Source organism: Eleutherodactylus coqui, unplaced genomic scaffold (assembly GCF_035609145.1).
Source record: "Eleutherodactylus coqui strain aEleCoq1 unplaced genomic scaffold, aEleCoq1.hap1 HAP1_SCAFFOLD_334, whole genome shotgun sequence".
Taxonomy (NCBI): Eukaryota; Metazoa; Chordata; class Amphibia; order Anura; family Eleutherodactylidae; genus Eleutherodactylus; species Eleutherodactylus coqui.
The window spans coordinates 74,508-88,465 of NW_027102044.1; the positions used below are offsets into that span (position 1 = coordinate 74,508).

Consider the following 13,958-nt stretch of genomic DNA (forward strand, 5'->3'; position numbering starts at 1 on the left):
TTTAGACAAAATTTAAAATCGTTCCTTTTATTCGATAAATTTAAAAAAACATAAAGCAAAAAACAGGGCACTACAAATAACCCTCTAAGTAGTTAGAGGTATCTTGACCTAGGTCCGAAAATAGACGACTCTAGCAACTTGCTTAATTTTTCGTGTACCCTTCTGATATTTCCAAAAGGGCCGTGTGTTAAGACAGTAGTGCATTAGCTGTTATGTCCCAAATTCGGGATCAGATGAGAGCTATTGACCAAGGTCAAAGAGTAAACGACTCCAGCTACTTGCTTAGTTTTTCGTATACCCTTCTGGGATTCCAAAAGGGCCGTGTGTTTATACAGTAGTGCAGTAGCTGTCGTTGTGTCCCAAAACTCGGGATCAGGCGAGAGCGAATTTATTTCTTAAAGGGGTTGTCCCGAGGCAGCAAGTGGGTCTATACACTTCTGTATGGCCATATTAATGCACTTTGTAATGTACATTGTGCATTAATTATGAGCCATACAGAAGTTATAAAAAGTTTTATACTTACCTGCTCCGTTGCTGGCGTCCTCGTCTCCATGGTGCCGACTAATTTTCGCCCTCCGATGGCCAAATTAGCCGCGCTTGCGCAGTCCGGGTCTTCTCTTCTCTATGGGGCTCCGTGTAGCTCCGCCCCGTCACGTGCCGATTCCAGCCAATCAGGAGGCTGGAATCGGCAATGGACCGCACAGAAGCCCTGCGGTCCATGAAGACAGAGGATCCCGGCGGCCATCTTCAGCAGGTGAGTATGAAGACGCCGGACCGCCGGGATTCAGGTAAGCGCTGTGCGGGTGGTTTTTTTAACCCCTGCATCGGGGTTGTCTCGCGCCGAACGGGGGGGGGGGGGGGTTTAAAAAAAAAAAACCCCGTTTCGGCGCGGGACATCTCCTTTAAGCATCACTTCCCATATTTAAGGTCTTACGATGAAGATTGATCAGGACTTAGACTAGAGATCGAGGTCACAGTATCTAGTCTTGCATCGTAAGACAGTGAGTTTTGTAAATACACAGGGAGTGTGCTTTTGAACTTAATAGTACTGGCATAAGACCCTTGCTTTAGATAAGGTTCAAGTATATAAGGGCTCATCACCTGTTTGTGTTTTCATCATTTTCATTGTAACATCCTAGTCTCCAATTTTTTGTATATGTATTGTTCGGTCTCGTATTTTTTAGCGTTTCACCGCTATTTTTAGCGGGTCATCAGGAGATTTTTGACAATAATTGTGACTTTAGTTGTAATTTGGTACGTTGCAATTTGACACGTATTCCGGAGTAAGAGATGCTTTTGCGTAAATCTGTCAGCAGTAGTAAAGGCAGTTTAGATTGCGCTTTCCAATATAGAATTGATATATTCTTATAGGACGGCACCTTCAAGATTAAGGTGATCTCTATATTTAGATTTGAAACCAGTATGAGATTTCCCTATTATTCTTAAGATAGCAGTATTATGATAGTCACACTGCTACTATAGATAGTATAGGGCTCATACAGTCAAATGATCTTCAAGGTGTCCAAGATTTGTACATTTGTAATAGAGGACGGCCTTTGGTATAGGTGGTCTCTCTATATGGTACAAATCTGAGATCTATATATTTTGTGTTGTTCTTTATATATATATATATAGAGAGAAAGCAGTCTGTAGTGAACAGGCAGCGTCTCCATAAGAGTTAAGTTTTGCTGTTTAGAGCAGAGTGCATTCAGCCGCAAGTCTATGTATGAATAAGGGGTATCGGGTAGAGGTTCCTTAGATTAGTCACTGCAGGCTGAAAGCTAGCTCTTTTCCTAATAATACTGCCTATTGCTGATATGTCTGATCAGGAGCAAAAGCGGTAGCGCCTCTGGCCTTGATGGTAGGTCAGGGCTATCTGAGTGCTGTGGAATTGTCTTCTCTTATATAGCAAGCTTACTCCTCCCAGAGGGGGTGTATCCATCTTCATTTGACCAATAGCGTCGCCTCATGGGCAGACCTCTATTGCTCTTGCATATAATTAAGTTTTATTTATATGGTGTGAATAATAGTTTGTTGCTAGGGCTTCATATTGAAGTTACAAGTTTATTCAGCATGTTCTTCGATTCCTCTTACTGATGATCGATCATAGAATCGCATCATAATGACCCTATGCGCTGTGCCTGATGTCCGTATCGGATCCCCCTCTTGTGGGTGTTGTCCCCATACCTATAATATGATTGGGTGAGGTGGAGGCGCTGGTTGCGCTACGGTGTGCTTACGTCATCAATGTGATGACATCACCCCGTCATGTATGCCTCTATCCAGTACGGTTGGTGGGCGGATCTGGGGTCCGAGTAGCTGTATAAACGCGACACGCAGCTCGACGTAAGGGCAATGGTGCTTCCGGGTACGAGGAAGTCGCCGGGACGACGTCATTGACGTGATGACGTAGCGACGTCGTAAATGGGCCGTTCGGGTGAAGTGGCTAATAACCTAGCTGACGTTTCGCCGGGACAACGTCATTGACGTAATGACGTAGCGACGTCGCAAGTGGGCCGTTCAGGTAACGCGGCTAGTGACGTAGTTGAAGTGCTGACATTTCAGCGCCGGGGCGCCGTAATGGGGACCTAGCAACGTGAAAGCGTCATGAAGTGATGACGCTTTTCAGTCTCAGTGGACCCGATGGCTTCTACTGTATCGGCTAAGGATACAAAATAATCGGCACGATATATTAGTTTAATATCAAAAGGAAATGATGGTTAGATTATTTGATAGTCTAGTCATTTATCAATCATACCGATTCCTGGATAAATATTGTTTAAGGACACAGATGGTAAAAGTGAGTTACAATAAAATTCATAATAATAACGATTATATGTCTACGTTGTTTTGATTTATATATCAGACCATTTTATTATATATACAGCGCACATAGCTGGAGGAGGTAATTCTTCTCGATTGTGTTTCATATATGTCTATGCATGCTTACATATAAATGTAAACATATATACATACATCCCCATGCATCTGTTTGTTTGTGCAGGTAAGTGGACATTTTTTAGTTTGTCCTTATTTATTACAGCATACATTGTTGGAGGGGGTAACTCATCTCAATCTGTGTTGCATATATGTATATGTATGTATATATGCAACCACAGACATGTACACTTACATAACCATGTATCTGTTTGTTCATGTAGATAAATAGAAGGTTTTTTTTTTAAAAGAAAATTTATCGTCGCATCGGTCTTCCTTTATACTCATTTTCTCAAAGCGTATGAGTTTTTTCCTAGTCATTTATATTTTATCCTTTAGCCGAGTTAGATTGATGATCACATCATATAAAACAATTGAATGTAAGCTGTTCATTTAACCCTTTTGGTTGTACCGTGTCCATCCTATAGATCCATCTTGTTTCTTTTTGTAGCAGGAAGGTATCGATGTCCCCTCCTCTTGTATCTCTACTTATGAGTTCAATTCCCTGAAATTTCAAGCAATCAGGATTCCCCTCATGGAATTCCCAGACGTGATTTGAGATTGGTGTTTTTTCCTTTCGTCTTACGTTCCCAACATGTCCTAGGATTCGTCTCCTAAATTCTTGTCTAGTTTTCCCGACATATTGTTTGTTGCACACGCAGGTTGCCAGGTAAACAATATTTTTGGTGATACAATTGAAAAAGCTCTTAATTTTGTATATTTTACCAGTTGTATTTGATGAAAAGGAGCTACTCTTCTCAATGAAGCAACATGCGGCACAGTTGTGACACTGGAAGGTACCATTTGGTACACTTCTTGATAGCCAATTTTCATTTGATTTTCTTCGATCAAGGTGGCTTCTGATGAGATGGTCCCTGATATTCCTGCCCCATCTATACGTAATCTTTGGGCTTTCTGGGATTACTTCTTTGAGGTCTTTATCATGACAGAGTATGTCCCAATATCTTTCCAGTACTGTTCTCATTTCCTGGTGTGCTGTGTCGTAAGTGCCCACTATTCTCATAGTGTGGGTTTCTCTTTTTCTCTCTCTAGGAATTAGAAGTTGTTCACAGGCATGCTTGTATGAGTCATCCAAAAGTGTTGTTGGATATTTTCTCTGTTTGAAACGATCATGTAGTTTCTTACTTTCACTTTGGAAGGTGGTCATTTCTGAACAGTTCCTCCTGACACGAAGATATTGTCCCTTAGGGATTCCCCGTTTTAAGGAATAGGGGTGGAAACTATCCCATCTCAGAAGATTGTTAGTAGCCGTAGGTTTACGGTAAAGGTTAGATGATATGGAGCCATCTTGTTTCAGCTCGATTGTCACGTCCAGGAATTCAATGAGGGAATTGTTTATAGTTGATGTGAAGCGTAGGTTGAGCTCATTTTGATTTAGAGAATCCACAAATTGGTTTAATTGTGTCTCACTTAGTTCAGTGTGACTATCATAATACTGCTATCTTAAGAATAATAGGGAAATCTCATACTGGTTTCAAATCTAAATATAGAGATCACCTTAATCTTGAAGGTGCCGTCCTATAAGAATATATCAATCCTATATTGGAAAGCGCAATCTAAACTGCCTTTACTACTGCTGACAGATTTACGCAAAAGCATCTCTTACTCCAGAATACGTGTCAAATTGCAACGTACCAAATTACAACTAAAGTCACAATTATTGTCAAAAATCTCCTGATGACCCGCTAAAAATAGCGGCGAAACACGTCGAGATTTATAAAAAATAAGGAGATCTCTAAAAAATACGAGACCGAACAATACATATACAAAAAATTGGAGACTAGGATGTTACAATGAAAATGATGAAAACACAAACAGGTGATGAGCCCTTATATACTTGAACCTTATCTAAAGCAAGGGTCATATGCCAGTACTATTAAGTTCAAAAGCACACTCCCTGTGTATTTACCAAACTCACTGTCTTACGATGCAAGACTAGATACTGTGACCTCGATCTCTAGTCTAAGTCCTGATCAATCTTCATCGTAAGACCTTAAATATGGGAAGTGATGCTTAAGAAATAAATTCGCTCTCACCTGATCCCGAGTTTTGGGACAGAACGACAGCTACTGCACTACTGTATAAACACACGGCCCTTTTGGAATCCCAGAAGGGTATACGAAAAACTAAGCAAGTAGCTGGAGTCGTTTACTCTTTGACCTTGGTCAATAGCTCTCATCTGATCCCGAATTTAGGACATAACAACAGCTAATGCACTACTGTCTTAACACACGGCCCTTTTGGAAATATCAGAAGGGTACACGAAAAATTAAGCAAGTTGCTAGAGTCGTCTATTTTCGGACCTAGGTCAAGATACCTCTAACTACTTAGAGGGTTATTTGTAGTGCCCTGTTTTTTGCTTTATGTTTTTTTAAATTTATCGAATAAAAGGAATGATTTTAAATTTTGTTTAAACTGTGAAGGGCTTTGATATAGAAATTAGACTTTTTTCTGCCTCTGTGATTACATGTACCCAAAAGTGGCATCGATAAAAACAACAGTTCGCCACGCAAAAAACAAGCCCTTATACCGCTGCATCGATGGAAAAATAAAAAAGTTATGGCTTTTGAAAAACGGAGATGGAAAAGTACCAAAAATCGCTTGGTCCTCAACGCCAAAATAGGCGATGTCCTTAAGGGGTTAAGGAGCCCCCCATTGGTCAATGACAGGTTACTCTGCTCCCCACCTCCCACTAAAGATGCCAACACCACCGCCCACCCATCCCCTGGGGCTCTCATTAATCTCATTATATGGGAGCCCAATATATCTCCTGGCGGCTCTGTGTAATGGTCAGGGCCCGGCTGGCAGGAATATATCACAGGCCCATGAGTAGCGCCCGACATAAGGATGTGTCACACGTAGTGGGTAAAGACCACAACCAATCTGCGTCATATTTCAGTCTTTAGCACTGGTGTGTATTTTGATGCAGATCTGCATCAGACTTCACCCCTTCAGATGAAAGCAGGAAATCTGCTGCGGATCTGTGCCATAACCCACACCGTATAGTGTGGATTGTCATGCAGATTTTGGTGTGGACCTGCAGCACAATCTGCCGTGTGTGAACACACTTTAAGGGTGGAAACACACAGTGCAGTTGGCCACACAAAATACTGGCATAATTGCATGGCGACTGGCCGCAGTCGGTGGGCACGGTCTGCTTGTGTGTGACCGGCCACAATGTGTCCTTGCATCCTTGTTTATCTATTTAACAGGAATCAGAACCAAGGCCATAACATAATTACAGCACCAGAACCAAGCTTGGTGATATACATAGATGCAATACCAGAACCAAGCTTAGTACGTAAATACAGCAGCTGAGCCAAGCTGTGTACATGTATACAGAACCAAGAACTGTATTTCCCCTTTATGACCAGTTTCAGACGAGTGCATTAAGGGCACATTTTACAGATGTGTCCCAGCCCGACTGCAGGTCTACAGAGCAGAGCTTGCCGCATGACCGGGAACTATGAAGTGTATAGGCTCCAGGGTCATACAAAGAAGCCATGGGGCCCTAGAGCAATACTCAGAATGCCTCCCTGCCCCGACCTAGCCCTGGTCTGAGGTGACAGAATATAGAATTACTGTATGTACCAAGCTGTCTTATAGATGAGCAGTTCTGTATTTGCTGCACACCGTGTGTTACTGACATCCGGCTTCATGGGAGATTTTATATGAGTTCTTTATGGAAAACCAGAAACTAATGTTGGTGCAGAAATGGCCGAACTCCATCTGTATGGAATATACTATTCCTGTAGCTTGGGCTCCAGCTCTACCGGGGACAGGAGCCCTGGGATTGTGGGGGACTCTGCTGTAAATTACTCTTCATGACCCTTTTTCAGACCCCCAGGACCCCCATGTTATTGATGAAAACCAGAATTAGTTACTTGTAAGTCCCGCTTAACATCTGTAGTTTTTGGTGATGTTTTCTGCACTGACAATCACTTCGTCTTTAAGTGAGCTGCAAACCAAGCGCCTTCTATAAGAGAATGATCCTCACTCACTTGCTCTGTCAGGATCATTTTAAGATCTATAATATGAAAAAGAAATCAACTTTATTCTTGACAGATGACGGTACCGGGAGCTCAGAGGGACGTCTGATATCTGCAGATTGTAAAGCAGAGGATTGTGGTATCATACATGCTACATATGAAGAACCTGCCATTATCCCAGATATCTCCTCAGCCCTTCACAGTAAAGACCAATCATCTGATGCTCTCATACAGGTCCCATCTTCTGATTCATCACAGATGGCTAAATGTCACAGAAGGAGAAAACCTCAAAGAGCTGACAGAAAGGAGAAGCCATATTCATGTTCAGAGTGTGGGAAATGTTTTGCAGCAAAATCACATCTTGTTACACATCGGCGAATTCACTCAGGAGAGAAGCCATATTCATGTTCAGAATGTGGGAAATGTTTTACACAGAAATCAGACCTTGTTAGACATCAAAGAATTCACACAGGGGAGAAAACATTTGTATGTTCAGAATGTGGGAAATGTTTAACTCATAAAACAGGCCTCATAAAACATATGAGAATTCACACAGGAGAGAAGCCGTTTGTATGTTCAGAAGGTGGGAAATATTTTACATTGAAATCACATCTTGTTAGCCATCAGAGAATTCACACAGGAGAGAAGCCATATTCATGTTCAGATTGCGAGAAATGTTTTACACAGAAATCAGGCCTTGTTAAACATCAGGTAACTCACACTGGAGGGAAGTCCTTTTCATGTTCAGAATGTAGAAAATGTTTTGCTTTTAAATTTCGCCTTATCGCACATCAGAGAATTCACACAGGTGAGAAGCCATTTGTATGTTCAGAATGTGGGAAATGTTTTACTAATAAAACAGGCCTTGTCGCACATATGAGAATTCATACAGGAGAGAAGCCATTTGTATGTTCAGAATGTGGGAAATGTTTTACTTATAAAACAGTCCTTGTAAAACATATGAGAATTCACACAGGAGAGAAGCCATATTCATGTTCAGAATGTAGAAAATGTTTTGCTTTTAAATCTCGCCTTGTCGCACATCAGAGAATTCACACAGGTGAGAAGCCATTTGTATGTTCAGAATGTTGGAAATGTTTTACTGGTAAAGCAGGCCTTGTAAAACATATGAGAAGTCACACAGGAGAGAAGCCGTTTGCATGTTCAGAATGTGGGAAATGTTTTACTAATAAAACAGGCCTTGTAAAACATATGAGAATTCACACAGGAGAGAAGCCGTTTGTATGTTCACAATGTGGGAAATGTTTTGCTTTTAAATCTCACCTTGTCGCACATATGAGAAGTCACACAGGAGAGAAGCCGTTTGTATGTTCACAATGTGGGAAATGTTTTGCTTTTAAATCTCGCCTTGTCGCACATATGAGAAGTCACACAGGAGAGAAGCCGTTTGTATGTTCAGAATGTGGGAAATGTTTTACTGATAAATCAGGCCTCGTAACACATCAGAGAATTCACACAGGAGAGAAGACATTTTCATGTTCAGAATGTGGGAAATGTTTTGCTTTTAAATCTCGCCTTGTCGCACATATGAGAATTCACACAGGTGAGAAGCCATTTGTATGTTCACAATGTGGGAAATGTTTTACTCATAAATCAGACCTTGTTACACATCAGAGAAGTCACACAGGAGAGAAGCCGTTTGTATGTTCACAATGTGGGAAATGTTTTACTCATAAATCAGGCCTCGTAACACATCAGAGAATTCACACAGGAGAGAAGACATTTTCATGTTCAGAATGTGGGAAATGTTTTGCTTTTAAATCTCGCCTTGTCGCACATATGAGAATTCACACAGGTGAGAAGCCATTTGTATGTTCACAATGTGGGAAATGTTTTACTCATCAATCAGACCTTGTTACACATCAGAGAAGTCACACAGGAGAGAAGCCGTTTGTATGTTCACAATGTGGGAAATGTTTTACTCATAAATCAGGCCTCGTAACACATCAGAGAAGTCACACAGGAGAGAAGCCGTTTGTATGTTCACAATGTGGGAAATGTTTTACTCATAAAACAGGCCTCGTAACACATCAGAGAAGTCACACAGGAGAGAAGCCGTTTGTATGTTCAGAATGTGGGAAATGTTTTACTCATAAATCAGTCCTCGTAACACATCAGAGAAATCACACAGGAGAGAAGCCATTTGTATGTTCAGAATGTGGGAAATGTTTTACTGATAAATCAGGCCTCGTAACACATCAGAGAAGTCACACAGGAGAGAAGCCATTTTGCTGTTCAGAATGTGGGAAATGTTTTACTCGCAAATCAAATTTACTGCAACATCAAAAAGTTCACACTGGAGATAAGCTATTTTTTAAACCTGTTTTTTCTAACCATGATGAATAAGAAATGTATGTAATTACCAATAAACATCCGTAATCCAGAAACAAATATAATCCAGATAACCCACCTTTATATCAGCCGTGTACATAGAATATTTCACACTGATACATATAACTGCATCTCTAAACTTGTTTCTAACTGTTCATAAAAGTTTACTTGTATAACTTACATGTTTGTATTTCGGCCGATCTTTCTTCTTCCTTTAGATGATGTTTCCTCAGAACTGATGGAGATGAGTTAGAGCTGGTACCCATTATGTGTATAAGTAGTGGGGGGAGAATCACTGCGGATCCCGGACTTAGTGGAGTTTGTTAGGATATTTTTTGGTTTTGAGAATGACTCTTTGATGGATGATAACCATAAGAACCGTATTCCACCACTGAGCCCAGCAAGGGCGTCTCCCCTCCATCTCATCACTATAGGGTCATATACTAGGAAGAGTCGCACACAGTAATATACAGCTGTGATCACATGGGAAAGGTTCTACAACTTCAGTGTAACATATCAGACTTTATTTATACCGGACTATACAACTTGGGGCGCACAGCCCGATAAAACAAACCCCCTACATGTTTCACACTCAGATGAGCTCTGAACACTCCAGATTTCAGGAGAGCCAAGAGTTTTATACAGAAGTGACAACTTGGGAAATCTGCTGCGACATAATAGTCCATATCAGGGTGCAAACATTTACAGATCAGGTAGATACTGCCAACAGGAATACATGAGATCTTACTTAGACTTCAGGCATAACAGAACCCGGGCGCACATCTCCATAATCCAGTAAGACTCACGTAGGAAAGGTTTTCTGTGCCAATCACCTCACTGAGAGGGAGGATTAACCCTTAGAAGACATATTGAATGAATGGTTTTGGATGAAATGTTGTGGTGTCATTCAGGCAATATGAAGAGATTTTTCATTAAAGGGGTTGTCTCGCGAAAGCAAGTGGGGTTAAGCACTTCTGTATGGCCATATTAATGCACTTTGTAATATACATCGTGCATTAAATATGAGCCGTACAGAAGTTATTCACTTACCTGCTCCGTTGCTGGCGTCCACGTTGCCATGGCTCCGTCTAACTTCGGTGTCTTCTTGCTTTTTTAGACACGCTTGCGCAGATCTATCTTCTCCATTCGGCTCGTCTCGGCATTACCGGCGTTTTGGCTCCGCTCCCTTGTACGCGTCATCGCGAAGCTCCGCCCCCGTCACATGTGCCGATTCCAGCCAATTCCAGCCGATTCCAGCCAAAACTCCAAACCCCAATAGTTTTTGTTCAATTCTGTAAAATTCACCAATCCTTTCTCCTCTCCTTTCCATATTAAAAAGATATCGTCAATTAATCTACAATAAAATTTTATATTGGGGGTTAAAATGTTTTTCTTGAATGCCCCCATAAATAAGTTAGCATACGCTGGGGCAAAACGAGTCCCCATCGCGGTCCCTCTTTTTTGGATAAAAAACTGATTTTTATATATAAAATAATTGTTTTTTAAAATGAATTGGATGCCTTCTAAGATAAAACTTTTTTGTCTCTCTGGCATCTCCATGTCTGTCTGTAAATATGGTTTGACTGACTCTATTCCCCGTTTCATGGGGGATGTTAGAGTATAGCGATTTAACATCCAGTGTGCATAAAATATAATTTTCTTCCCAATCTATCTGATTTAAGAGTCGTAAGAAATGCCCTGTGTCCTTTATATACGCAGGGAGTTTAATGACTAGCCTCTGTAAAATGTGGTCAATATATTCTGACAGGGCGCTTGTTATGGAGCCTACTCCCGCTATTATCGGGCGTCCTGGTGGTGCTAATCTGTTTTTGTGCACCTTTGGTAAGAAATAAAAATATGGGACCTCCGGTTGGCGTATTAATGTTTTAGGCAATATGGGTTCTTTGTACATTATAGCCATTTCCTTCCCGGAGAGGGGATTGGCACAGGAAACTATTGGTACATGAGTTTCCTGGATTATGGAGTTGTGTGCCCGGGTTCTGTTAGGCGTGAATTCTAAGTCTGATCTTATGTATTTGTTCTGACAATATCTGCCCGATCTCAGATTTATATTTTCACTTTCTGTGGTGATTGAATGTAAATGTTTGCACCCTTATATGGACTATTGTGCCGGACCAGATCTTCCAAGTTACCACTTATGTATAAACCTCTTGGATCAATTAACAACTTACCTGAGTTAGAAAGGTGTAGGTGGGGAGTTTAATGGGTTCTGCACAAAGGGCTATCCCTAATTCACTAATCTCAGTCCTTGCCACACACTCCCCTAGATGCTGAGGCACCTCAATAGTCAGGGAGGGGCGCTGCTAGCAGTCCATCAGGATTCCGTTGGGTGATTATAAGGAGCTGATGAGCACCAGTGGCAGCCGCAGGCCTGGCAAAGCCCTCCAAGTCAGCTAGAAGCATGGCGTAATATATTGCATATCAGTTATAGAGCTCAAATAAAAATATCAATCCCACCTTGGCCGGCTTCTGCTCCCTGTTCCTCTCTGCAGGCGTATCTTGCAAGACTTAATTAGCCACCGTTTTCTTTGGCTTTCTTGTACAAATGTAATTAAGAACAAATGTGAGTTTAACCCCTCGTTACTGTGCAACATTGACTGCCTTACACTCGTTGCTTCCCGTTAGCTCCGACGTTCATGGCATCACATGGTACTATTAAATATCAAGTAAATTCATATACATACACAAATGAATTAATTATACATAATTTAATAAAAGTGTTAGAATAACATTGATTTCGTTTGGAAATTAATTGATTACATATCTGAGTAACTTGTTGGCATAATCTGTTTCTGGATTTTATTCTTCTAATAGCAGTTGGTAAAATCCTGCCGCTGCTTGTGTTGTAACCGGTCTTATAGATTTCAATTACCTTTATATGAGAATCTAATGTAAATATCATTGGGTATCCATTCTATTTCCAATGGATTAAACACCTGTTTATGTACTATTATTATGGTTCATTGTCGGTGACGATCTTCATATTACCGCTATTCATTCTGCATCATCTATTGGCTTTACATGCAGATAGATTAGAGTTCTGTTATTTTACAATAAGAATCACATATTGATGTTTTATATAAATACATGAATACACATTATCAGATAATTCAGCTGCCTTCGCTGATTTTCAGGATATGCAAATCCTATTCTATAAATAGTGAAGAAATGGATGCTAGCATATATAAAACAGATCAGACCTCTGATTCACCCCTCTGGGAAGCCTTGTATCCAGTGTTGGTATCCGATATGCTTCTCTTTTGATCTCCTGCTCCTGGCTAATTACACCATTCTTCTTGCTGGATACTTTTTCTATACCATAGAAAATAACATTTTCTAAAGTACCCGAATGTTCTTCTAAAAAGCGTCTTACTGCGCCCGAGCGATTGATGGTGCCATTATTAATGTGTCTTACATGTTCAACAATCCCCGTTCTTATTGAATCGTGCATCCTATGCAGTTTTTGTTACATTCCGTGCTAGAGATGATACAAATAGCATTAGTTGTGTCACAATTATTAAAGCTCGTTATTTTGTACTCTTTAGATTTTTCACTGTCCTAGAATGTATTTTTCTTAGTGGCCAGATGACATCAGCACATCTCGAGTTACCGCATCCGAAAGACCCATTTATACTCAGCCAATAAGATTTTTTATCTTTGAATTAAAGATACTAGGTAGAGATGATCAAGCATTGCCCTTAGCGAGTTCCTGCCCGCTCGGGAGCAAAGATTCGTCTGCCGGCGGTGGGGGAGAGCTGGGAGGAACGGAGGGGAGATCTCTCCCGCCCCCCCTCCCCCCCCCCCCCGCTCCACCCTGCTCATGGCCGCAACTCACCTGTCACCCGCGCCGGAAGCCGAACCTTTTGCTCCCGAGCGGGGAGATACTCGCTAAGGACAATGCTCGATCGAGCAATTGTCCTTAGCGAGTATGCTCGCTCATCTCTAGTACTAGGGGATAGCAAATCTCCCAGATTTCTACTCTTCCTGGCTACACACATCACACCTTTATCCAGGATCTTACCCCTTGTCTCATCCTGCCGCAAAATTGGTAGATATTTATGAAAAACCTTTTAGATCACATAAAAGTTTCTATCAAAAGCTGTAGAAAAAAATTAAACCCTTTTCTTTCGTTTTTTATGCTTATTTTCTACCAAAAGTGTATCTCTATTTGCAGTGTCTATCCTATTACATGCTTTATTGAGCATTGGTTTTTTTATATCCTCTTTCCAGGAGTCTTTCCTTTATTTCCGCCTTTGCTTCAATAAATGTGGATTCTTTTGTGCAGGCTCTTGTCCCTGTCGGGATCGCTTTTAATGTATGTCTGGGATGGCTCCTCTCTGCATGCCGTACGGCGTTCCCTGCCATCTCTTTTCTGAATTACCTAGTTCCTTGTCATTGTGGGAAATCAACCATTGCACATTGACAGGATTGCTATTTATATACGTTGCAAAATCAGATATATCTGTGCTTCCTTCATTAGCTGGAGGTTCTGCCCTATCCCAAATGATGACTGTCATCAATGAATCTAGCATACCACACCATACGCCTATGTGATGCCCTGAACGTCGGAGCTAACGGGAAGCAACGAGTGAAAGGCAGTCAATGTTGCACACTAACGAGGGGTTAAATTCACAAATG

The 13,958-nt window shown here is 41.2% G+C and overlaps 1 protein-coding gene across 3 annotated transcripts in view; it reads left to right on the top strand.

Annotated features, from left to right (window-relative positions):
* Window positions 1-12,273, top strand: part of LOC136595184 (zinc finger protein 585A-like) — a 60,194-nt gene extending 47,921 nt beyond the window's left edge. For all 3 annotated transcript variants that reach the window (XM_066588695.1, XM_066588697.1, XM_066588696.1), the window contains one exon: window positions 7,024-12,273. In XM_066588695.1, coding sequence (XP_066444792.1) covers window positions 7,024-9,314 — 2,291 coding nt within the window. In that variant the 3' untranslated portion in view covers window positions 9,315-12,273. The remainder of the gene's footprint in view (window positions 1-7,023) is intronic.
* The last annotated feature ends 1,685 nt before the right edge of the window (window positions 12,274-13,958 follow it).